This window comes from Nymphalis io, chromosome 29 (genome assembly GCF_905147045.1).
Source record: "Nymphalis io chromosome 29, ilAglIoxx1.1, whole genome shotgun sequence".
Lineage (NCBI taxonomy): Eukaryota > Metazoa > Arthropoda > Insecta > Lepidoptera > Nymphalidae > Nymphalis > Nymphalis io.
The window spans coordinates 2814199-2837793 of record NC_065916.1 but is presented as its reverse complement, the minus strand read 5'-3'; the positions used below and the strand labels follow the sequence as shown (position 1 = coordinate 2837793).

Below are 23595 nucleotides of genomic sequence, written 5' to 3'. Positions count from 1 at the left end.
CAATGGGACATTCACAGGCTGTTACTGTACTGTATAATTAATTTAATATTTCGCTCTTACAAATACCTTCTGCTAAAAGCATTATTAGAAAGAGGGTGGTACCCACCCACCTTCTAATAATGCTTTAGCCAGATAGATACATTTTTTATTGCTGACTGGTTTTTAGGTTAAATAAAAAAATAAGTAAAGCAACTGCCTGTTAATGTTCCCCACCATGCTTACCCTGCGTGGGTCACGTATACAGACGTGGCAAATCTTCATCCAACACATGTAGGTTACTTCAGTTTTTATTCACCGCCAAGCATGAAATAAATGATAAACACAATGTGTGTGGATTGAGTAAGATTTATTACAGGCACAAGGGACTTAACATATTAGTTACCATGAATGTACATTTAAGAAAAATTTTTTTTATATATCTAGCATTAGATATCTGCCTGCTCTCCTGTTTCATGATCATATTGTATATTCATATATCTTTTTTTGTTAATTACATTAACCTAATTATTTACTCAAAAGTCCCACCGTTAGGCTAAGGCTACTTTATCGTCTCCATTTGAAAGTTTTGGTATTTGTTCCACCAAGCTGTTTCGATGTTCATTGCTGATTGACTGACACTGATATATGCAGGTTTCCTCACAATGTTGTTGTTTAGTGCCAGCTACATAAATAGAAATTAAGCTCATGAAAACTAAACTTGCCTTTCACGGCGTAGGTTGTGGGTTCGATTCCCATCCAGGACAGACATTTCTGTGCATGTACATGTCTGTTTTTCCTGAGTGTGGGTGTAATTATCTATATAAGTATTATTTACAAAAGAAAAGTAGTATATGTAGTATATCAGATGGCCGTGTGTGAATAATGTCCCAGGATATTATTATAAATTATTACTATTTTCTAGAAGATTAAATTAGTCATTTAATTTGGTGAATTAATACAAGATTAAACTAAACAAAAGAGATATACATTTGAATTTCAATTAATAGCAATATCTTCACCCCTCACAGAGACTTCACCGTCATCGGGTCGTTCAACACCAGTGGCTACCACAGCAGGAACCACGTCACCGTCACCGAGTAAGCTGTTCGTCGGCGGTCTCAGCTGGCAGACCAGCTCCGAGAAGCTCAGGGAATACTTTGCTATGTTTGGCCCAGTCACCGATGTGCTTATCATGAAGGATCCGGTCACACAGGTAAGGGTTATAGGTGAAATTATTTATTAATTATTTACTGATATTATACGTAATATAAAATTAAGATGTATAATTGTATATGTTAAGTATTATTAAGTTAGGGTCAGTGGATTTTATATCTAGTCAAGTCGAATTTGAGGGCAATTTTTAAGTAACTTTTGGATGAGTTTCTTCTGATGATTTAAAGATTACTATGACGTGTAGTACGCCGCACGTGATCTCATCTGTATGTTTGTTTGTCTATTTATTTTGATATATCTACTGTTAACGATATTTTTTATATATATTTTTTTTTATCAGACAATCTTATTTCATTTTAATAATACTTGATTTATTCTTATTTATAAGCAACGAAATGTTTAAATTTGTACAATTATGTAAAATGAAATTTAAATTTAAATCATATTTATTTTAATATTTGATAACTCGATACATTTTTTTAGGGGAAGGTTATTTTACTGTAGGGTTTTTTTTCTTTTTGCGAGAAATATATAAATCGTATTTTATAAATTTTTTTTTATATTTTATATAAGGTAGTAAAGCTTTGAGTATTTTTTAATAAATGTACATACATTAGTCAAATTAATATATATATTTTTTTATAAAACTTTTAGAAATTTAGATTTTGTAGTTACTAAAAGTAAGTGCGGCTAAATCAAGGAGTTATTTAATATATCAATAAAATTTACAAGTGTATTATAAAAAAAAAAGAAAATGAACACGATAGAGATGTAATAACATTTTATAAAAAAAAAACTATAACAATGATGGCAAGATGAAGCCGAGATGACCTAGTGGTTAGAACGCGTGAATCTTAACCGATGATCGTGGGTTCAAACCCGGGCAAGCACCACTGAATTTTCATGTGCTTAATCTATGATTATAATTCATCTCGTGCTTTACGTTGAAGGAAAACATAGTAAGGAAACCTGCATGTGTCCTACCAACCCGCATTGGAGCAGCGTGGTGGAATAAGCTCCAAACCTTCTCCTAAAAAGGGAGAGGATACCTTAGCTCAGCAGTGGGACATTATCAGGCTGTTACTGTTACTGGTGACAAAAGGGACTTGGTGGCACCATTGTATAACTTGTATTATATACTCATCATCACCGAAATGTCGCAGGTTCAGCTTGAGCGATTCAATGTAACTTGTATCAAAAATGCTTTATTGTAAAGCTTACTTGAAAAAAAAATATTTGATTTGTTTAAAATTTGTCTATAAACAGCAGATGTTAAACAAAAGCTTGACTGCGTAGAGTCTATGTAAAGGCCCGCAACGCACCTTTAAGCCCTCGGGTGTTGCAGGTTTTGGCCTCCTGCTCGTTTGCATAAAACATAAAAAAAAGTCGGCATAGATATATTTATAACCAGCGTTGATAGACGTTGGTACTGTAAGAAATATTAACCATCTCTTAAAATGTCCATGTGCCACCTACCTTGGAAACTAAGATGGTATGTCCCTTGTGTCCGTAGTTATACTCTTTAATTAGTACATACTTACTAATATTAATTATTAAATACAATTTACTTTGATGAAAAATATAATGGAGGACTTAAATCAGGGCAACTCCTTGCAAGCCACAATGTAATAATTCATTGCAAAAAATGGGTGTATATAATAAAAGTACTCTAAGCTTTAACCTTAATAATTTTATTAAAAAAATTAAAATTAAGTACATCAACCACAGATAATAATATAATTTCTCAGACAGCATAGACTATGAAGCGGAACTAAAGATGGTCAGTGTTTCAGCGCCTGTCATGGCGGTTAGGTGATTAGACATAGGACGGATTGGTTTTTTGTACCATAAACAAAATGTTTTTTTTTACAAAGACAGAGATTGCTTTGATACCCGACTCTAGAGAATGTTTATTATATTTTATCAAAATATAAGCAATATAAGTCTCTTTGGTAAACTCCAAATGATTTCAAACGAAAATCGTTCCTTACTGTTAACTAAGTTGGGAAAAAAAACGTAGCTTTTTGAATGAAGTTAGTATGTTTGTATATTACATTATCACATCTTAACTACTTAAGTGATCGTCACGAACGTTTCGTACACGTTCAAGGCTACAGAACAAAATTAAGGGTACCTATCGCGTGTTGGTACCCTACCCCTTACACGATGGGGATGTTGTGAGTCGAAACTGTAATTTTATGAAATGTCTTTAATAAAATAATAAACAATATTTAGGCTATGATGAATAATAAAATTGTTTATATTAAGTAATTTAAAAAGGTAAATTAAATGAAGGTGAACACGGCCCTGAGAAGATTGTATTTTCGTGAGATATTAGACGTGTATTTTATCTTTTTTAATAAGATTTTTGTTTTTTTTTTTTTTTTTTTTTAATCAAGAAATATGAAATAATCGTTTTTAATATTCTTTCTATTTGAAGTTTCGAAGGATGAAATGTGACCTTGCCTACTTGTATATATAATACTATTAAAGGTAAAATATAAATTATATGCGAGCAATATTATGTATGTAAAATATAAAAATGATTTTTGTTTATGGTACCGTAGACGAGTAAACTAGTTGGGCTATGGTTGAGATGAAGTATTTAGGTACACTAAAAACATATTTAAATATGATAAAAGCATGCTAGACTCACTAACATTATAGAAATTGTTAGGCATAGACTAAAAACTTTCCGACTCTTGGCCTCTTATGTTTCTAATATTTGAAAACTGCGTAGAATCCCGTCTCGGAGGTTGGTGTTGCCATGTGAGATACAATCAATTGTCGATAATAATATGTCATCCACATTAAAATTGTAGAAATCGATCGATTTTTGACTTTATTAAATATTATGTTGTATTTCATTTTAAAATACATACTCTTTATTTGTTCACAATAAATTTTGTATTAAACATTGAATCGAAATTTATTTGGTTTTGATTTTATTTAATTAATAAATTTGCATGCAGCAACACTAACTATGTATAATTTTATAATAATAAATAAAAGTACATCACTCATTAGATATATAGCTAATTGCCGGTTGTATCTTATGAAACAGTTTAGATAATAAAAAAAAAAGTAATTTTAGTATAGCAACACTCGGGTTAACATTGACATACTTCTAAATTAGTAGAAATCTCACGAGGATGATTGCTCGGTAGGATTTTTTAGAAAAATTTTGCTAGCATAGAACTTGAGTATATATATAAATATATATATATAATATATATATTTATCACGAATTTGGGTTGTCATACGAAAAAAATTACCATAATGTATGGTAGAGTTATTTTTGTGAATTTTATAAAGTGATTGTAAATCCTGTAATAGTTTTGATAACGTATTTCATATTATATACACGACCACTAGTAAGAATAGATGATTAATTTAAAAAAAAAAAACACGCATGAACGTAATTTTTTTACCCGTATATACATTATCCCTGAATTTGAGTCAGAATTAACAAGTAATGTAGGTTTAGTAGGTATCTGTTAATATTTAGAACCTTTTAACAGTATATTTTTGAGTTTCCCTCGTTGTTGATGTCATATAAAAGTATTTTAATGTTGTAAGTTTTTTTTTTTTTTTTCGTTTTACGATGTTCACCGTTTCGGTAAATCTCCTAACGGATTGTATATCCGCTGGATTGGAATATTTTTATATGACATTGACAACTATCGTCGATAAATGAATGTAGTACATAATATTGAGCTCACGCCGCGCGCAGCGCTCGCGCGGCTTTGGCTTCATCACGTTTCAGGAGGCCTCTTCCGTCGACAAGGTCCTCGCCGTGCCGGTCCATACACTGGACGGCAAGCGCATCGACCCGAAGCACGCCACTCCCAAATCGGCCCCCAAGCCCGCAAAAACCAAAAAGATATTCGTCGGGGGCGTCGGGCAGGACACCTCCGCCGACGAGGTCCGCGCCTACTTCTCGCAGTTCGGTCTCGTCGAGGACGCCGTCATGCTGATGGACCAGCAGACGAAGCGCCACCGCGGCTTCGGCTTCGTGACGTTCCACTCGGAGGAGGCCGTCGAGCGCGTGTGCGACATCCACTTTCACACGATCAAGAACAAGAAGGTGGAGTGCAAGCGCGCGCAGCCCAAGGAGGCCGTGGCGGCCGCGCCGCTGGCGCTGGGCAAGCGGCTCGTGCTGCGGCCCGGGCGCGGCCTGGTGTACGCGGGCGGCGTGGGCGGCGTGGGCGGCGTGCCGGCCGCGCACGCCTACCGCTACGCGCCCTACGCGCTGCCCGCCGCCTCGTCGCTCGTGGCGCCGCCCGCGCCCGCGCCCGCGCCCGCGCTGCCGCAGTTCGGCGCCGCCTACTCGCTGGCCGGCGTCGACATGTCCTCGTTCCAGGGCGTCGACTGGAGCGCCATGTACGGCGTGCCCATGTACATTTAAGCGAGCCGCGGCCCTTTCGTTTTCCGAACAGTTCCTACGCTTCATTTCGGATTTGGCGTCGTCTTGCCGCGTCGCGCGGTCCGCGTCCGGTCTCGCGCGCCCGGCCCGCGGTCGCGTCCGGCCCGGGACGGCCGCGCTCGGCCCGGCGCGACCCGAAGCGAAGAATACGCATTTTTTTAAAGTTAAATATAAGGCGAAGATCTCAGATAATTTAGTTTGAAATTTGAGAAAGAAGAAAACTGATTTTTTTCTTATTATATTTTGTCTTGGATTTTGTAATAGTTTGTAGCATAGGTAGTGCACGATCGTTGGCAATATGATGAATAATAATTATTTATACTTTGTGAGGAGTGTACGCGATGAATCTCATGACAGCTATCTTGTATCCTCTCGGAGCCGCACTCGGCGCGTCCGGCGCGTCCGGCGCGTCCGGCGCCGTGTGACGTGCGTCTCGTTCGGTGGCGACATCTTCCCTCGTACGTAAAACTCGAATCAGTATTAGATTTTCGTGCCATTTATGAGAATTGTGCCAAAATGACGTACCGATTGTCGGGCCGCGTCTAATCCGTCGGCGGTTTACGATTATCCTGTGATTTATTCGAATCGGTGACATTTTTCGGCTAAATTATTCAAAAGACATTACCCGAACGTCGCAAAGACGTCGCTGACGTCACGCTAATGTCGGTGTGTCCGTCTGTCACACGCACGTCACGCGGCGCCAGCGGCAGCTCACTCATACATATCTAACTCGTAAAGCAATCATTACATGGCATTGTATGTATGTATGTTTTAAGTAGTTATTATACCCTTGATTGCAGTGGATTTTGATGTGTGCTCTGTTTATTTTCATTCTTCTTTCGAACATTGCGTTGTATGTCATATTTTCTTAGACATAATATATGACAAGATTCAGATTAAGCTATATAGATGTTCTCTCAATGCAAGTGTTGATGTTTTTTCTCTCAATTTATTTTTAAAACATATATATCGCGAAGGGATCACTTATGGTGTCGTTTTTAAAATTTCTCATCGCCCTGATATATTGTCAGTATCTTCTAACTATTTTTGCTGCGATATCCAATTATGTAAGTTATTTAAACGGTTAATCTAGAGAGAAAGATAATGCGGACATAGATTTCATCACTGTATATTATTTACATTAAAATAGAATCGAAAAACAAAGCCTAAAACTGAGAGGCTTCACACAATGGGTATATATCAAAACCACTGCAATTTGCGGATAAGCCAACTCATGTCTGTCAAGTTCAAGCAACATTAGATCTTATGTCAAAGTTGTGATGGAGGTAATAGTTTGTCTTGATAGATAAACCATGAAATGCACGTTTTGGGCGTGTATTAGAACACTTTGAATTCATTTTCATTCGTTCCGTAGCAATACACTTAACGATTGTCTAGTAAAACAAATTTATGGAAAATATTTATGTGGATGAAAAATCGATTTTTATGAGTATATATTTTTTTTTATTAAAGCTCCGTATCGAGTAATTGCCGAAATGAAAATGGTTATGCGAAAGCAAAATTAAAAATGCTATATCTGGCAGCTGTAACGCGTAAAACGTTCATTTCGATGGTTCCACGGCGCCGTTTATGGGTGATTTTTAGTGAGTACGTTAATTAATTAGTTTAGCAGTTATAAGGGAATGCGAACTAACACCAAGAGTGTACCGTGACAATAAGCTAAGTATTAAGCCGCTGTAGTGGCCGCTTGTCTATGCCTGGATATTAATTAAATTTAAAAAAAAAAAAACATTCTTTTGTATCTATGTGGTTCACTTAATTGTTATTATCTGAAAAGTTTGCCCAACGTCGGGTGCCACTTTTATAAATGCTCTATACAGCCTGTGAATAAAGGCTTTCGGTATTACTAGGTAGGTATATTCTCTTTTGTTTGAAAGTAGGTGCAGGAAAAGTGACCTAGATTGTCGTTGCAGCGGCATTGATGTGCTTTTATCCTAATACGCCGTACTTTGCCACGCGAAGAAAATGTTTTTCTTTGACTATTTAAAAAATGTCCCACATTGGGCGCCAAATCTTTCTATTATTAATTTTTTTAACGATGTATGCTCAGTGAGTATATTGACTCACATATCCCAGTGATTTCGTTTTAAATTTTTTAAACGAAGCCTTTTTTTTATTATTTATTAATTCAGACGTGCAAAAATCTGACTGTTTGTTTACAGTATGCGAAACTTTTTCATTATAACGATTCACGTTAACAAAGTACTTAATCTGTAATAACTGTAGGTTAGGAATTTATAAAGCAATACTCGAATCTTAAACACTGTGATTAGAAAAAGTATTATATTAATTATTATATTGAAAAGACGATTGATGGTTGTGTTCGTGCAATTCCTAGTTTTAAGACTAAATTTTCGGGACGTGGTCCCCGCAGTATTGTATGCACTCTCGAGTACTTAAAAGGTGAACGAAATTGATAATGGTCATGTCTATATCTCGTACCTATCAAGGGATATGAAATTAGCAGATAATAATTGAAGCAATAATAATCATAGTTTTTTTTTATCTAGACATTATTTAAACATACACAATACAAGTATATTCAAGTACGAACTATAGACAGGATAATCGTCAACTGAACTTAGTGACATGTACTTGCCAATGCCAGGCAAAGACAAGCGGCGGAGTAGAGCTATGCATGCGGTAGCTTAGTCGACCACATTCCCTCGCCGGTCGACTCACTTATAGAAATTTTGGCTTGTAGAGTGTTTATTTAGAAGATTTTAGTATTTTTTTTATTATTATATCGACTTATTTGATTTTTTTTTTATTTCAATGAAGGCAACGACTTTTTATTTTATAAGGTTGAAAAACAAGGATCGCCTGTGATTATTTTATTGCTTCAAGAGGAAGAATCTCAATTTGTTTTAATTTGTTTATTTTTCGTTTTAAGTTAAACGTTCTATAAGCCAAAATTTTTCGAATGCTATTTCACATGTATACACATCCCTTATTATTATAGCAGTATTCTTTATATTATAAGTAGGTTAGAACCTTCTGAGATTGCTTGCGATTGCTGCGTTTTGAGTGTTTATAAATATTATCTATCCAAAGTTTTAACGATTCATTTTTAATATTGACAATCGTATATGTTTTTTTTATGATTTGGTTTCATAATGACACTTGAAGACGCGGTAACCGCTTCGCCCATTGATAACACCTTTTGTATATTAGCATTTTTTTCCCTGAAAATTTCAGTATTAGATGGTTGATATAATATTATTGTGATGTCTTATATTTCATTAGTAACCCCTCCGCGGGCGGCCGCTCGATATCTTGCCAAAGTATTGATAGCAGCGGACCCGTCTCTAGAAATATGTACTTAATTTTTTATATCCATATGTATATTCAACGAAATTTCGACAACTGAACAGTTGTTGGCATTTCATACGCTAACAAATATTTATATTTTTTTCTTTTTTTAAAACACTTGTATTAGTTTGGTAACAGAGCCGGTGAGTGAGATGAGAGTGTCGCTCGCTGGCTTTTAGAAGTAGTTTTGTATTTAGTGGTCTTAGTGTTTTGCCCGTACATAACTTGTATGTAATGGAGCACCTAGATACCCAATGTGTCATTACATGAATAATATTAGAAAATGTGTGTTTTATTTCATAGAACCGTGGGAAGGTTTGTGCTGGGTTACTATTTCACGGAATCCATAGTTTAGTTTGCACGTTGAGTTTACCTTGTGTTTACGTAGAGTTAATTTTTAATAAAACGATGTCCCAATTCGGGCGCCAAAACTTCAAATGGAGTGGGGGAGTATCCGCGGGTCATCGCGATGGTAAGTCGGCTTAGACAGAACTCATCGAGGCATGTGAACTCATCGAATAGTCGTAGAAAAGCGTCTTTGTGACTAACAAATCTCAATTTCCGATCTCCTAAGGCATGGTTGGCATGGTATATTCATACGTAAACGCAAACAAATATCTTCCAAATTCACTGTCAATTCTTTCAACGGGCGTTTGCCACACGTTGGTTGTGAAACGTGCTATTACGGTATTTTTCTTAAAGCCAAATTGTATATTGGATTTGAGAGAAATATTAGGACCTAGACACGTAGTGTAGACCTTTATAGTGACGCTTCGCTTAATAACTACAGTCTTCCTGATTTGCCAAAAATAGGCCAAAGTTTGCATTTTTGCTCAAATTAACAATTTTCGATGTTTAAAATGATCGCAGCCTTGAAGCGTTGAATCAGAAACGTTGTATAGATATTGTGATAAAGCCGTTTAGCGGAACAGAATGGCCGTTGGCTGCGATGGAACCCTGGCAGGAAGATCTAAAGTAGATTGTTTTGCCAAGAAAAGCCCGCATACGCCAGAATAGTATAAGGATAAGACAATAAAAAAGGGAGACGTTGCCAACTACGACGCTATAATCTAATTTATTGCCGTAGACGAAAATTACATTCCTGTCTAGTCATTTTAAATAGGTTTTCTTTTATAATTCGAACGTTGTTGGTTATTGGAAAGTTATCCACTAAAAGTCTAATCTTGCTCAACTTATCTTGCCTAGTTGTAGTTCGTTCTGTATTTTATCTACGAAAGCTTCGCAGTAGTCATGTGCCATACACCATACATGCCATAGCACAGCAACGGTGACATTACGATAGTGATGTACCACATTGCTTCACGCGATTCCAGGTTTACTGGACCAATGTAAACAGAAGTAAAAATATATTCTTAATTATTAATAAGGTTATAATATATACATGGATTAATATACAACTTTTGGATTGGTATAATATAAAGTATGTTATGAAAAAAAAAAATTATGTTGTGTGTTTTAAATGTACGGCAGATGCTAGAGTAGTGATGTAGTGTAGTGATTTTGAAAATTTACATATATAATATTAAACATAAGTAACTAATCGAAAGCAATAACATTATTATTATATTAATACAGCACGCGCGCGCTGCGGCTATACGACACGTGTATGATAAAATACTTAATTAAAAAAAAAAAACAATTGCACCTCTTTCGAACGCTCAATTCAACATGGCGGACACGGCAGCGCGCGCTATACATGTTAGATTATTATTATACACACATGCATACAAAATATTACAATATTTTTGTATAATAGGATTGGTGTAATCAGTAGCGAGTTGGTATTTGTATTTTAAAGTTAATAATCGTGATAATTATTCGAACACTTGTTGATAAGTGGAATATGTGATTTAAATATGTTTAAAACGTAGAGCGTGGGATACGCCGCTTGAGGCGTGCGGTCATGTTCTTTTAATAAGACGTGCGCGCACTGTGGTAATACCGATTGAAAACCCCAATATAAACACCCTTGAATGGGTTTTCTATTTTTTAAGCATATATCGTTACCTACAATGCGCGTTAAATCTCAAACATGGCGGCACATATAGACTTCAAATTGTGTTTCACATCGCGAAACGATACGACGCGAATATTTTAAAAAAAGTTTTTAGATTTTTGCGATGGAAATTGGCTTAAAAAGTTCTTAATAACTTAAGTACACGTGTTCTAAAGGCTAAAGTTAGTATCATAATGTGGTATCGAGATGGCGTTGTCGTGGTTTATCGCGATAATCACACTACGTATATGTATATAACATCGCAATTATCGTGAAACTTGTATTTGTACCCTAAATAGAGGCTGTATTTACATTCCTTTATGTATATTATTATTATTATTATTTGGTTGATTGCATTTTATGGTAGTACCTACTTAAAACAATAGTTTACCATAGACAACGTAGATATGGGCTGTTTTTTTATATCCACAAAATGCTAATAGGCAAACATTGTGCAATATATAATCAATTTTTTTAATTGTATAATCTGATAAGGATGCCCGTAGCTTGGGATGAGTTGGGGTCTGTAGATGAAAGTAGAGTTTTCGTTTTTTTTTATATACATCAGAATTATTTCCGGGCATAGACAATTTTATTTTCTTAGGCATATTTTCATGCGAAAGCACGTAAGTGAAACTTACACAATTGGTAATATGGTACAAGAAAACTAAATTATTCGTAATTGAAAATTAATAATCATATATTACTGAAACTCTAACAGTGTTTATTACAGTTATATGTACTAAAATGAGACTGTCTATGCGCTTGAAAACACATTTAAAATTAGCTTCGTTTGCCGAGTAATTAAGTTAACTGAATGTTATGTAACAGATATCAGATACAATCCATATATGTAGATCTGTATGTATTTCGGTACTGCGTCTTTTTTGTCTGGAAAGCAGCGTTTGAAAAGACGTCGCTATCAAAAAAGACGTAATAGTCTATAGATATCCGGGCCGTCTAGAGGCCCTAGCTAGACGCAGTAGAATGCGTTAGCGCCGGCCGCGCGCCTCCTTCAACGCCTTTAAATATCTATGGTTCATCTTCACTTAGTCGAATATTAGAAATAAATGGTAAAAAACACAGCTGATCTTTCATTTATCGCTTTATCGTACCCTACATTTCGATTAGTTATCAAATATTTTTACGATTCGATGTAGATTAGACCGAGCTTCAGGTCCCATGTTGGGCGCCAGTTTTTTTATTTAATTATTTATTTAGTTAGACCTAATAAACCCCAGTTTTGGTAGACATTAGTATATCAATGGATAGTTTGGATATTTCTACCCTTGGATATAGATGCATGAAACGAAGTTAACCGAAGCAATTATAGCGGTGAAGTGTGCATGAGTCGGGTGTCTCCGAAATCAAGAAAGCGCGGCATCTGGAAGACTCGAAGAATCCATAACAGTGTTTTTAGTGTGGGACAATACTGACTTGATCTTTTACATTACACAAACAATTGAATCTTCAAAATATTCATTTTCACGATTCACAAATTTTCTTAGATATGGCGCATTTTTCTGTTCAATACGATTATATATAGACAGCTATTACTCGAGTAAGTTCATCGTAATGTTTTATATTGCTTAAATAAAAGCTTATCACATAGGCAAGCTCCCTGTGATCAACAATCAAGGTGTATATTACAAAAGATCAGTATTGTCTTCCATATACTACTGCTGTTATTTGCTTAGATTTTATTTTTAGTATCCTTTCTAGTAAAGTGCATCCCAGTATATAGCAATGTAGATATATAGACGAAAGTTGGTTTTGGGTGCTGGGTTTTTAAAATCTAAAAAAAAAAAACGTAGTGAATGGTTTAGACAAGTTTTTAATTTATAACATAATATAAAATGTGATGATGTATACAAAGTAATTTGAGATGCTTATGAAGAATTTATTTTTCAAATCTCGTAGACGAAATTAGCGTAGTTTAGATTGAAATAAAAGGCATATCACCCACGTAAACCTTTAAGACACAATCGCATTGTGCCTTAATTTTAGGTTCTCATTTATTATATATTTGTTTCGATAAAAATGCTAGCATCGTTTTAGAGCGTAGTATACGGACCAATATTAGTTTGGAAAGAAGACAATATTTTTTGTACGTTTTTTATTTAACCCGTTATATCTTGGTACGGTATCGAAGTCTAAGAAACGAATTAGTTCACATCGATAGCGTTAGTTAATTAACAAGTAAACGGAAATTATATAGATCTTCTGTAGAAGTACAAACTATGGAATAAGTGTTTTTTGTAAACTTTGTAACGTCTCATGTCTTCCTTGACAAATGATAGACTGATATTTTAGTCTCGTCTTAATGATTTTATTTTAATCAAAATCCCGATTCGCTGGGATGCACTAGATTTCGTTTACCAGAACCTGTAAGGGCACTTGTTTAGGTCATATTTTGTTTCATTGTCTATGGACCATTTTAAATATTAAAAAAAAAAACAAATTTTGGTCTGAAAAAGTGCTTCTTCATTAAAGAGATTTATAGTATGTTTTTCCGACGTAGCATAAAATGTGTTCAGTAGAAATATACCCTGTTGAACATTGATTATAAAGCAGTGCCTCGGTGTGTGACAATACCTTTAAAATCACACTAATTTTCAAATGCATTTATATATCTATACCCAGTACTATTTCCATTATAGGAATTTTGGATTTAATTGTTTCATTTATGTAATAAAATAATGTGTGAAGTAAATTTAATTTTAAACGCTTGTTAAATAGTCTAGTCAAGAAATTATTGTTATTTGAAATTTGTTTGGTAAATTTAGTTTAGTTGGTAATTAATTTACTCTTTGCGCGATTCCTTTTTTTTCAATGAACATATATATTTTCAATGGATTCGCGTAAATATAAGAACGTTTTAGTTAGATTTGAATGTAAATAATAATAGTAATAAGATGTTATTCAAATTATTGTGTGTATTTTAATGTACCTTCGTAGGGTTTAGATTTAATCTTTCTCTTATTTCGTCGTGAAAATTTGATAATAGTGGTTCTATAAGTAGATTCTTCAACAAATACTAAAACGTTTGTTAGTGAACTTGACCTAATTATAACGAAGTGATTTTTACTTGAAAGTTACTTTCAACGAACTTATATATTATCTGTGGAATTAATTATAAAAAATATAGATAATAAATAATCGAATATTACTGTGTACATTTAACACAACGTTGTTTGAAGGATTTGTTCACTAACAAGCGCCATGTTGGTAACTGAATTGAAATTACAAAAGTGCTCTACGAATTTGTATAACATAAGCTCATAATAACCGAAATTATCGTATTTACATCTTAGCAGTAGTTTGAATTTGTAATTCATAATTTACCTGGAATGTATAGATTTTTTACGACATTAAAAAAAAACATTTTATTATATGGCAACACAGTTCTATACATTTTTTCTATATAAGATTATATAGTTATTTATCACCAATTAATCTTCGTGTTAGTTTATAAGTCTTTAATAAAATTGTCTTAACGAAATCGGCGTTTGAATTTTTAAGAAATTTAAACTGTGTTGCCGTTACACAATCATGTGATTTGATCATTTAACACTACACAAAATGAATACTTTGGCCTAATATATTTATCATAAAATCAGCGCTACGTGTCTAGGTCTACATTAATTAATAAAAGTACAATTTCTTAAACCCTTCATTCGTGTTTTAATGGCAGTTGATGCACTAATTAAAAAAATGGTCATTTCACATGATAGTTATACTAGTCGAGGGTAGTTTTTTATTGTGAAAAAGATTGGATGTATTGAGAGTTAGCTTTGATAATTATTTATCTACGGCGCAGGAAAGCGCGACGCTGCGACAGACCTATCGGTTTAAATAAATGGTTTCAATTTCAATGTATGTTTTATTTATCACCTATTTATTTTAATCTTCAAAAATAAAAGTGAATGCGTTCTTAAACTGTTTTTTTAATGTGATAAAACTTTGGAGAGGTGTTTTGAAGTCCAGGGGTAACACTGACCCTTAAAAATGTATTTTTTTCATGTTTCAATATACACGTTTCATATCCCGTGCGAAGCTGCGAATATCAAAAAGTCCAACCTGCACACCGCCATCCTTCGTATATAAAAAGAGATTTGTAAGTCTTATGAAACGAAGGTTTATTTGGCTTCTTATGGTCATAAGCAAAATTTCCTTTGTCCAGCCATAGTATAGGTTTTTTTTTTTGTAAGCGTGCCTTCTAGGAGATTGGAAACTTACCCTCGATATTACACACAGGTGTAGGTACAGCTTAGCAATTCTGTAAGAACTCACTCACGCGTGTAATGTTGACAAGCGACTTACGATGATACTATTTTGACGCGTGTATCCTTGAAGTGTTTAATTATTACTGTCAATGTCACATATAACTTTTTGACAATACTTACACCGTATGAACAAAAATTCTGTCTTTTCAACATCAACCTCAAATGACAAATGAAAATATACTTAAAAAAACATATGTAAATCATTGTAAAATAATAATCTTGGTTCAATTCGTATTCTATGAGTTTAAGCGCCTTTCATACGACGAGTTGAAATTTTGTACAATAGACAATAAGTTTTGGCACTTGTGCGAATGATTTTTACCCTGGCAATAGAATTAGTTTATTTCTAGAAAAGTACTATCTAGTTAATGGAGTGGTATCTTATAATTGTTTACTAAAAATTATAGAAACATGTGCACGAAGCCCTACTACCAAGTAAAAGTTATGCTTTTTACCACAAGCGTTGTTAGGGTCTGTACACCTGATAGGACATAAGGTACCACACACAAGCGAGCGGAATTAGTTTACTTATGTAAAGCTGAATAAGTAACTGAATATAAATGTATATAAGACGTACGTATAAAAACAAAAACATACACATTATTGAGCCTACCATATACTTTGTACTATATTCATAGAAATATTTTCATAACAACATCGTGAAAAAGCATTTTACACAGTAAATTATTGATACGAAGAATAGTAAAAATATACTAGCGTCATACTAAGTCACTTTTGCCTTATTACCGATACAATAAATTAATCAAAAGTTCTCTGTTTATTGTCTTCAATATAACATAATAACAATGTAGGCTTACGTCAATGTTGACGCCTGCCCCGATTTACGAGCAACATCACTCAGTAGCGACGATCGACAAAACTGACATCTAACTCACATCGTGCGGCAGGAGACGATGCAGTCTTCGAGAGAATTTTTTTTCATTTATTGATATAGACGAATACATTACATATATAAAAAATACTATATATAAAAAAATAAAAATAATAGTGGTTAATTACGTAAATTTGCATGTATCTAATATTATTTTACTCTTATTCCCATTTTCAAATTTAGAACACTAGTATTAAGTTCGTCAAAAACATAAAAAAAAATTTGAGAAACCGAAGACAAAGGCATTGAACTGTTTTGTCTTTCCCTATTTATATATAAATATTAAACAAATATAAGACTAGTATGTCATTAACTATAATTTACTTCAGTTGTTTTTTTGTCGAAATTTCTTTATTTTTGTATTTAGTAAACTACTAGTGAAGTTATAACGACGGTGACACCGATTTTATTTAATTTTTATTTTTTGATAACATAATATGGGAAATATTATGTTTTTCCTTGAATTACAACGTATTTAGGAAATCGGGAAAATTAACTATAAAATTAATAAAAAACCAAAATGAGTTGTTTTTAAATTTTTAAAGAATTATTAGTTATTTATATTTTTAAGTCAATTATTTTTTTTTTTACTTTGATGTAGGTATTAACATGTTCTGCCTATAAAAGTTACTTATAAAGTAAAACCTATTTCTCGATATATAGGACTTATTTATTGGAAGTAAGGCATACTATCTAAACTATGTTGTTAATGTAATCTAGGACGCAGTCCTTAATGTTTTATTAGGGCAATATTATCACTAATAATAATGAATTCACGTGAGCATTTACAAATTCATAATCAAAAAAAAACTGAAAAGTGTGACATACGTATTGTGTTTTTTAAATTATTGATTTCATTTTAATATATTTATTTAAATATTATGTAGGTAGTCTGGCAAGTGGGTCACCTAATCGTAATTGACCACCGCCCACAAATATTGGTACTGTAAGAAATACGAGTATTAAACATCCCTTGCATCGCAAACGTGTCATCGACCTTGGGAACTAAGATGTTAAGTCAAACGGGAAACAATAGATAGGTACTAAGAATAAAAATAGGTAATAAGGTATATATTTTTATGTATAAATAATATAGGGTATATATTCCAATCGGAGAAGGAAAGGTAAACAAACCAAATTGCATGCGATTTTCTAATTGTTCTGCTGTATTACGGACTATAAACAGTTCTTGATTAATTTACCTTTATTTATAATACAGCACTATTCCACTTAACTGGAATTCCACTTTCACTGGTGGTAGGGCTTTGTGCAAGCTCGTCTGGGTAGGTACCACCCACTCATCAGATATTCTACCGCAAAACAGCAATACTTGATATTGTTGTGTTCCGGTTTGAAGGGTGAGTGAGCCAGTGTAATTACAGGCACAAGGGACATAAAATCTTAGTTCCCAAGGTTGGTGGCGCATTGGATATGTAAGCGATGGTTGACATTTCTTACAATGCCAATGTCTAAGAGCGTTGGTGACCACTTACCATCAGGTGGCCCATATGCTCGTCCGCCTTCCTATTCTATAAAAAAAAAAAAAAAAACTAGTTATAACCGCATTAATTTAACTTTCGAAGTTCCATTATAACTTCGTGGACATTGAAAGCGCCATTTTTTCGCGAACCTATAACATTGATATTTCGTCAATTCGATGTCAAAGTTGTTTTTTTGGACTTACTCCTCTTGTTGTTGGAAGGCTACAGTTATCGCATCGATGGCATTTCTCTCTATGGTTTTTCCGATGTAAGTAAATTGATTTAAAAAAAAATGTTGCATATATTTTACTATTAACTACTAACTTTAAGCTATCTAGTATAACTATTATAAATATAATATATAAATATGCAATGGCAAAATTACAATCACTTTTCTCAACCGTTGTCAACCGATTATACTTTTTTTATTCGATTTAATTTACAAGATTTAGTGTTATTAATAAAATAAATAAGTTAATAATAAAATAAATAATTTGGAATAACACTCGATTCTAAACTTCTTTTCGATGAACACATAAATTCCATAACTTCTAAAGCGTTTCGTATGCTAGGATTTGTGCTGAGGATTTCCAGAGAGTTTAAGCGTGTTTCAACTTTTGCTCTTTTATATAAATCATTTGTGAGACCTATTCTAGAATACGCTTGCACTGTCTGGAATCCACGGTATAGTAAATATATAGAATTCATCGAAAATATTCAGGAAAAGTTTTTAAAATATTTAAAATTTTCGTCTATAAATAATTTGAATCAAATAGAAAAGATACCGACAACTGAACAGAGACGACTTGAACGTGATATGGTGTTTTTATATAAATTGATCCACAACATATTTGATTCCCCTTATCTCCTTTCTAAAATAAATATCAAGTGTCCTCGCCCTGGTAGTCGCAATAAATCTATTTTTGATTTTCCATTGACAAAGACTAAATATGCAGCAAATGCATTTATTAATAGATCATCTAAACAGTATATTAAAACATTTATTGAATGTGATATATTTCATCTCTCCCTTAAAAAATTCAAACTGCAAGTAAAAGAAATATTATACTCTCAAGAGCCTTAATTTACTCATGCATTTTTAATTAATTAATTATAAATTGATTATTTATTATTAAATTATGTTTTCTTGATTTAAAAATTAAATTTATATTAAATTAAATTATATAAATGAATTATATAATTTCATGCACCTATTAAATATAAAAAATGTCTTGTTTTGTAATTACTTATGATTAATTTATAAATGGAAACTGTTTTGGTTTATGAATTGTTTTATATTTTTTATTTTATTGTAATTATTTCACTGTTTGTTTCCTGTACACTAAATAAAAATAAATAAATAAATAAATAAATAAATAAAAAAAGATTAAATATGGCCGCTTGAATGTTACAATTGTATTTTTGAAATTACGGTCGATTTTATAAACATCGGAATTCTGATCAAAATATACAAAATTATAATAAAACAATACATAGGAGCTCACGTAACATTATATGTTAAAATAATGGAAGTATTAAAACACCATTTCCACGTATAAAGCTCCATATTTATACGAACGTTTCACCGCAATTAAAACTCATAGTAAATCCTGCAGGTGTCTCGCGTTTTCTAAACAGCGCTGTAATGGAGCGAGTTTTTTTTTTAATATTTTTAAAATGTCGGCATGCGGGCTTATGTTTCCATTGTTACGGCCAAATCTTTACTATTACGTGTTGAAATAAATTAACTTTACACAATCTTTGTTTTCAATTTATTTAAATTAATTTCATAAGTTACTTTAATAATTTTTTTTATTATAAGATAACTACTGAAGAGTAAAACACTATAACGAAAAAGCAACGTAAGAAATAAAGATGTATGAATGAATACATGATTCAACTCATATTATAAAAAATAAGTCTTATTATACTGTACGGGATTATATAAATGAACCAGAGATAATTTATATTAAAATTGTAAAATGACAATGACTTGCAAGTATATTTTGACATTTAACTTTTAATTTAGAAAAATAAAACTATATTGCCTGCGTCGTTGATCTAGTGGCTGTCCAGCTGCCAATCAACAGGTCCAATCTCGAGCCAATGAAGTCACAGGGGTTTTACGGTCAAGGACTTCTCATTAGAAGACCGGGATTAAGAGGTTTATACACCCGTAATCTTGGTCAGAACGTGTAGGTGATTTTCATTAATATTATTAATTAGAGAATCGTATTTTTTTTCTACTTTTTATGTCTGGTCACATTAATAGTTATTTTTTTAAATACCGAATTATATAATGCTAGAATTATATATTTGTAAAGCAATGTCTCGTTCGCAGATCACGATTTATATACGCTTAACATTTGTGTGCAAATAAACTATAACTACAATTATAAGTATCTATATAATAGTGTTGTTCTGTGCTGAAGCGCTTTAAGACTTTAAAAGCCTTCTACCCGAATCCTTAACAAAACGTAATTTCATCCGTATGCTTCAGGACTCGGTCCCTAATCATAGCGATAGATGCGACTATAACGAGCGACCAGCTAATAAGATTGGTAAAGCAAAAGTCAAATTAAAAAATCCTTATTCAATATAGAAGCGCTACATTCGCTTACTGATTGTCATAAATCTACCACCGGTTCGGAAATAAATACCTCAGTCCTGAGAAGAAACGGCGACAGATACTCGGCGGGGTTATTTAGTTTACTATGTTTCATATGATCAGGAAACACGTCACTAAAATACTCTGGTGGTAGGGCTTTGCGCAAGCTTGTCTGGGTAGGTACCACCCACTCATCAGATATTCTACCGCAAAACAGCAGTACTTGGTATTGTTGTGTTCCAGTTTGAAGGGTGAGTGAGCCAGAGTAATAACAGGCACAAGGGACATAATATCTTAGTTCCCAAGGTTTCTGGCGCATTGATGATGTAAGCGATGGTTAACATTTCTTACAATGCCAATGTCTATGAGCGTTGGTTACTTACTATCTGGTGACCTATATGCTCGCCTTCCGTATTCCATAAAAATAAAAATAAATGTAATTAAAGCATCGCATATGGCCTTAAGCCGAGATGGCCTAGTGGTTAGAACGCGTGAATCTTAACCGATGATCGTGGATTCAAACCCGGGTAAGCACCACTGAATTTTCATGTGCTTAATTTGTGATTATAATTCATCTCGTGCTTGACGGTGAAGGAAAACATCGTGAGGAAACCTGCATGTGTCTAATTACATTGAAATTATGTCACATGTGTATTCTACCAACCCGCAATAGAGCAGCGTGGTGGAATAAGCTCTAAACCTTCTCCTCAAAAAGGGAGAGGAGGCCTTAGCCCAGCAGTGGGACATTAACAGGCTCTTACTTTATATGGCCTTAACTTAAGCAAGATTCAAGAGCTGATAGGTTCGTGGATAATTTTAAAACACGATCTGATATAAGATCCTTATATACCTACTTATATAATTCTTCTATATGTGTTATTTTTTTTTATTTTTAATATATATTAAAAAAGTTAAAGTATGTTTTGGTCAATAGAGTAAAGATTATGTGTACAACTTTTGAAGCGTCTCAATCGAACCCTCCAATAAAGTGAGTTATGGGTCTTCGAAGTATGTATGCAAATTCAAGGCGTGTTAAAACATTTTAATGGCTTAGATTGTACACGCAAGGTGGTGTTCGATTTCCGTCTTTTTTTATTATTATTTTTTGTTTTATTATTCTTATCTATTCCGCCGGGCAGCTATTTTATGTGTTATCTGTTCAAATTAAACATTCCACAGTTCACATACAATGGAAACGCTTGCACACATTTGAAGCAAATACTTCTTATTTTGGCGAGCCACCGCGGCTAAACGACGCGATTTGAATTATGCCCACGTACCGACCCCGGTGGAATGTCCTTTGATTTTTTACAAAGCAATTAAAAATCCGTAATATTATTCCGCTTTCAAACGGATTTACGAGTAAATAAAAGCTTTTCGGAAACTTTTCATTTTAACTCGCCATTTTTAATCTATGGCTAAACGCAATTTGACAATCAAAATAAATTTATCATATCACAAAGCACAATTGTAATTTGTTAAATTAAAAAAAAAACTAACGACGGTTTGTGTGTTAAAAAATATTAAAAAACTAATTACTTTTTAGCTTAGAATTTTTAATGATAATCCTGCTGGTAATGAAACGATAGCCTCCAAGCCGTTTTAAATACTAATTATAAATAAATGAATAAATTGAAAACAAAACATTTAAAAACAAATATATACATATAATATAATTTTTCAAAGAATATTAGCAATTTATCCTCCTACGACTTTTACCTCGCTGAGCCCGCAAACCATTGCGCCATTGACAATAAAATTTTCATATTTATATAATACTTTAGTGGTGGTAGGGCTTTGTGTAAGCTCGGTTGGGTAGGTACCACCCATTCATCAAGTAACGTCTTAGTTCCCAAGGTTGATGGCGCGTTAGCGATGTAAGCGATGGTTACATTTCTTAGCCTATCCTCTCTCGGGGTTCAAGCTTGCTTCATACCAAATTTCATCAAAATCGGTTCAGTGGTTTAGCCGTGAAATCGTAACAGACATACTTACTTTAGCATTTATAATATTAGCTTAGATTATAAAATTTAAATACCCATTATTTTTTTACATAATATCCCGTTATTCCTATAAAAATGATCGCTTTACATAAACAACTCGTATAATGGCATCGGAAATAAATAATATGGATTGAGATGACAAAAACAGTCGCCCCACAACGACACGCGCTATTTGTTCCCTGACGTTGACAGTTGCGCAATTTTTCCCGCCGAATGGCCAATGCTACCAACCGTATAATGTCACGTCACGAACAAGTTACAGGGAAATTTAATGGTAATAAAAAATAACATAAAAACCGTGATATTTTAAACGTCAAAGTATATAACTCTAACGTCATTAAATCGTAAGGTTGGGTTGTTGATATGAGTTATATTAATTTTTTTATCGCTTACTATTCAAAAAATTACCATCATGAAAGTTTTAATAATATGTATATAGGTAGGGACTAGTTGCGTTTATTATATATTTAAAGATTTTATTTTGTTTATTTTATTTATTAACAATAAAATATAAATATGACACAACTTGACACTCATAAGCCTTGTCAGCTTCTTTGGGTGCTGCTTAAACTAATAAAAATAAAATCTAGACAAACTAACGGTAACAGTAACAGCCTGTTAATTTCCCACTGCTGGGCTAAGGCCTCCTCTCTCTTTTGAGGAGAAGGTTTAGAGCTTATGCCACCACGCTGCTCCAATGCGTGTTAGTAGAATACACATGTGGCAGAATTTCAATGAAATTAGACACATGCAGGTTTCCTCACGATGTTTTCCTTTACCGTAAAGCACAAGATGAATTATAAACACAAATTAAGCAAATTAAAATTCAGTGGTGCCGGCCTCACCCACGATCATCGATTAAGATTCACGTATTCTAACCACTAGGCCATCTCGGCTCGACAAACTAACATAAATAATTAAAACACACACACATCAAACCTAATAAAAAGAAAGACAAAAAAAACAACTAAATAATATACAAGTGAACTTACAATAAATGAAGCAAAACAAAGCTATTTTAATATTGTACGTGTTACGAGCGTACAACTTACAAAATGAAATATTATCACAAAAGTATTATTCGTTATGATATTTAACGGTTTAGGAAATATTTTTCGAGATTATTTGCCTTAAAATTTAATGGTAGTTCGTTTATTAGCTTCGTTAGGAGATAATCGTTGTGGGCTTTTGTACAAGCCCATCTAGGTTGGTACCAAACACTCACATATTCTACCGCCAAACTGCAATACATAATAATATTGTGTACCGGTTAGATTTTTAGTGAGTGAAATTACAGGCATAAGGGACATAACAACTTAATTCTTAAGGTTGGACGTTTGGGCGATGTAATGAATAGTTAAACTATACTAATATTATAAATACGAAAGTGACTCATA

General features: G+C 33.4%; 2 protein-coding genes across 3 annotated transcripts in view; one reads left to right on the top strand and one right to left on the bottom strand.

Annotated features, from left to right (window-relative positions):
* The window catches only part of LOC126779596 (RNA-binding protein Musashi homolog Rbp6-like), a 110259-nt gene extending 98246 nt beyond the window's left edge, over window positions 1-12013 (top strand). For both annotated transcript variants that reach the window (XM_050503732.1, XM_050503733.1), the window contains exons 3-4: window positions 1008-1192; window positions 4886-12013. In XM_050503732.1, coding sequence (XP_050359689.1) covers window positions 1008-1192; window positions 4886-5560 — 860 coding nt within the window. In that variant the 3' untranslated portion in view covers window positions 5561-12013. The remainder of the gene's footprint in view (window positions 1-1007; window positions 1193-4885) is intronic.
* The window catches only part of LOC126779567 (cyclin-dependent kinase 9), a 132125-nt gene that overhangs the window by 44589 nt on the left and 63941 nt on the right, over window positions 1-23595 (bottom strand). The window lies entirely within an intron of this gene.